The sequence below is a fragment of the Elephantulus edwardii genome, unplaced genomic scaffold (assembly GCF_000299155.1).
Source record: "Elephantulus edwardii isolate Elephantulus edwardi_28Jun2011 unplaced genomic scaffold, EleEdw1.0 scaffold00035, whole genome shotgun sequence".
Classification (NCBI taxonomy): Eukaryota; Metazoa; Chordata; class Mammalia; order Macroscelidea; family Macroscelididae; genus Elephantulus; species Elephantulus edwardii.
Genome location: NW_006399785.1, coordinates 12,481,234 through 12,484,959, shown reverse-complemented (window position 1 = coordinate 12,484,959; position 3,726 = coordinate 12,481,234). Strand labels below are relative to the sequence as shown.

The 3,726-nt window shown below is 43.6% G+C and overlaps 1 protein-coding gene across 1 annotated transcript in view; it reads left to right on the top strand.

Moving 5' to 3' along the window:
* The window catches only part of CC2D2A (coiled-coil and C2 domain containing 2A), a 158,430-nt gene that overhangs the window by 140,372 nt on the left and 14,332 nt on the right, over positions 1-3,726 (top strand). Inside the window, exon 31 of the mRNA XM_006884539.1 lies at positions 1,256-1,459. Coding sequence (XP_006884601.1) covers positions 1,256-1,459 — 204 coding nt within the window. The remainder of the gene's footprint in view (positions 1-1,255; positions 1,460-3,726) is intronic.

Genomic DNA, 3,726 nt, shown 5'->3' with positions numbered 1-3,726 from the left:
CTGCACAATTATTACCATTTTCAAGCAATGGCTTGAGAAAGGAATGGTAACGTGTGTCTAGAGGTCATTAATACGGCCTCTGTTTCACGTGCTGCTTTGTTGCGTACCATCAAGTTCAGACCGACTCATAGCTGACCCTCCGGTGGGTTTTCAGCGGCAGCTAATCACACAGAACGGGAAGAGACTGTCCACCTTGCTCTCAGGGAGCAGCTGGCAAATTCCAGCTCCGTGACTTTGGGTTGTCAGTACAATACCTTACCTCGTTCATGGGCCTCCCGACCTCGTGTGCTTTGAGTGACCTAACAATCTAGGAATTGATATTTCAACTCAGGTCAGAGGATGACTTAAAATAATGATGAAACGCTTTAAATTTTCAGTCCTGCTTTCTTTTAAAACCCTAGAGTTTCACTTGTATTAGTTATAACACTATTTCTAAAATAGCTTTATTTATAGTTCTAAAACTATTTTTAAAAAAAGGAAAAAACTAGTAAGTTTGAAACTTACTAACACCTCCCCACATTGCTGTAAATCTGCTACCTTTTTTAGCCTTAGTTCCTTAAGTTTTGCCTTTGAGATATCATAATGCTAGACTACAATAATATAAGCAACAGTGCAGCACGTATTGCATGGTCTCATCAATCATGCGCCACACATCATATTTTCAATGTGATTTGGGTGTAAGTTTACAAAGCAAAGTGCTTTTACATTCAGCAGTCAGAGACATTGTGTTCCGTGACATTGATGGCAATTCCCAAGATGTGACAGCACTCTTCCCAATCCCCCCTTGTGTTTCCAGTTTCCATTTGTCCTACTGGCCCACCCCTTCCTGTCTCCTGAGCTCATGTTGCCCTTTGGATCTCCTGTGGCTGATTGTTCTAAGGAATGTGTATCCCCAGGTGTTACTGCTCACCTGAAAGACCTGTCCATTGTTTGAAAGTTGAGCCACAGCAATGAGTTCACATGGTTCAATTTTTTATTTGTTCCCTTATTAAGATAATAGTTTCCATATGACTACTCATCTCTTAACTATTTGTTTTAGTCCTGATGGATTTATTGCTAGTATTTATGGAATCAGCCTCACGTTTAAGTTACACATATAATTATGTAACTGCCGGGTCTTCAGCATGTGGTGGGTTTGTGAGGAGTCCTTCTCTCCTCCCTCCCAGACTGTTCATTTAATTAGTGAGAAATCTGAGTGTGTGCTATTGTGTCCCCTGTAACCACCTATAATCTCTGGGCGTCTTTCTCTTTGAAGTTTGAGTCTCAGGAAGATGAGAAGTTGCTCCAAGCAGCAGAGAAGTTTCAAGCTGAATGTGCCTTGAAGTTTCCAAGACGCCAGTGCCTTTCAACAGTAATTGACATCAGTGGGAAGACAGTTTTTATCACTCGCTATCTCAAGCCTTTAAACCCGCCTCAGGAACTCCTTAACGTCTGCCCCAGTGATCCCCAGGCCACCGCGGTAAGTATGTCATAGCCAGTCAGTGCTCTATCTTCAAAAGGTTTGAACAGTTCCACACATTGCCATTTTACATTTTTTAATTGAGATTTTTGGTGAATGTTTTACAAGGCAAATTGGGTTTTCATTCAACCTTTTATACATCTCTTGTTTGTTGTTGTTAGGTGCCCTTGAATACAGCTCATAAACCGTATAAACAACAGATCTGAACCCTATCCTGTCCTGTCCCATCCTCACAACCTCAGACACTCTCAACCCATTACTGCAGTCACTGTGTCAATCCACCTGGTTGAATGTCTTCCTCTCCTTCGCCTTCCCTCACCTTCCCAAGCATGAGCTCCTTCCCCAAGGAATAATCTCATCTAGCACGAGCCCCGGGTGTGAGAGACAAAGCCTCATCATCTTTGCCTTTAAGGAGCACTCTAACTGCACCTTCTCCAAGACCTATCTGTTTGTGCTTTGATAGAACAAATGCTTCTCCAGTTCAAAGGCATCAATTCTTCTTCTACATCCTTATTCATTGTCCACGCAGCTCTCAGATATATAGCAAGTGACTGAAAAGACCATGGTCTTGAAACAGGCGCACCTTAGTCCTCAAACTGATATCACTGCTCCTCAAAAATTTGACAAAGTCCCTGACTAAAGACTTGCGCACTGCTCTTTCCTCCCTGTAACATTCATTTCCGCACTACGGTCTTGCTGTTAGTTGCTCTCCATTCACTATGACTCACAATCACCCTTTGAACAACAGGTCTGGGCTTTGTCCTAACCTGTATCTATGCTCACAATTTCCAACACTGTGGTAGTCACTGTGTCAGTGCAGCTTGTTGAGGGACTTCTTCTCTTTCACCGACCCTCTACCTTTGCAGAATGATGTCTTCTTCCAAGAACTGGCACCTCCTTAGAACCTGCCCAAATAGGAGATAGAGTTTCACCTTCCTTGCCTCAAGAAACGTCCTGGTTGTACTTCCTCCAAGACAGATTTATAAATTGTCTGGTATAGTCAATATTCTTCTCCAGTACCACAGCCCTAAGGCCTCATTTCTTCTTAGGTCTTCCATAGGTGTTCGGGTGGTCTGGTGGTTAAGAAATCATGCCGCCAGCCCAAAGGCGTATAGTTAGAATCCATCCTTCAGAGAAACCAGGCATTCTATGCGATTTACAGCCTCCAATAACCCACTTGAGGATCAGCTGGGATTAGGGTTTAATTTGATAGCCAACAACAACGTTCACTCTTGGACTTTCCGATGCACAAGAAATTGATCATTGCCGGCCGGCATGGTGAGCTGAGTGCCAGCTTAGCCACCATCTCTCTTTAAAGTAGTAACTCTGTGAAGATCATGAACGAAGAACTCGCCAGCCAGTAAAGACGGCAATGAGAAACCATCTCAACCCTACTACTGTGGCAGTGATGAGGAAAGAAGTGTTGGCAAGGGTGTAAAGAAACTTAAGACCCCCAGCCACTGCTATTCCAGAAGAGGATGGGGTCCCCAAAACTGTAAGGATGCTGCAAAACTGGGATAATTTGGATGAAAATCAATACTTCAGCAAAGATATCATTTTAAGGACTAAGTTGCACTTGATCAAAGCCACAGCCTTTTCTATTATTTTCTGTGCATCTGAAAGCTTGACAATAGAGAAATATGAGAGAAGAACCAATACCTTTGAGTTGTGGAGTTGGAGAGAATCCTGTGGACTGCCACAGGAACAAACAAATCTGTCTTGGGGAAATGCAACCAGGGTGCTCCTTAAAAGCAAGGGTGGTGACACTTGATGGCACATCCTTTGGGTGTGTTGTCGGGAGAGACCAGTCCTTGGAAAAACACATCATGCTGGGAAGGATGGAGGGTCAGCAAAAGAGAGGGTGACCTTAAACAAGATAGGTTTCCATGGTAACTGTGGGAATGGGCGTGAGCTTGTCAGAGATGGGAACAATGGTACAGAATGGTCTGATCTGTTGTTCACAGGGTGGCTATGAGCCACCATTGGCTTGATAACACCCACAACAATCCATTAGAACATGTTGAATGCAGTAAAGATTGTGTTTATGGAGTCCTAACCCACAAGATTCTCACCACTGGGCCAATTGGCAGCATCAGGAAGGATGGTGAAGGGATTGAGATTGTTAATAACTTTAGTCTGCTTGGCTCCACAGTCTTGGCATCAGTGTCCAGGAAATTAAAAGATGTATTGTGATGGGAAAGTCTTCTGTTAGGGACCTCTCCAAAGTACTGAAGAGCAATGGTGTCTCTCTGGAGACTAAGGTGCAT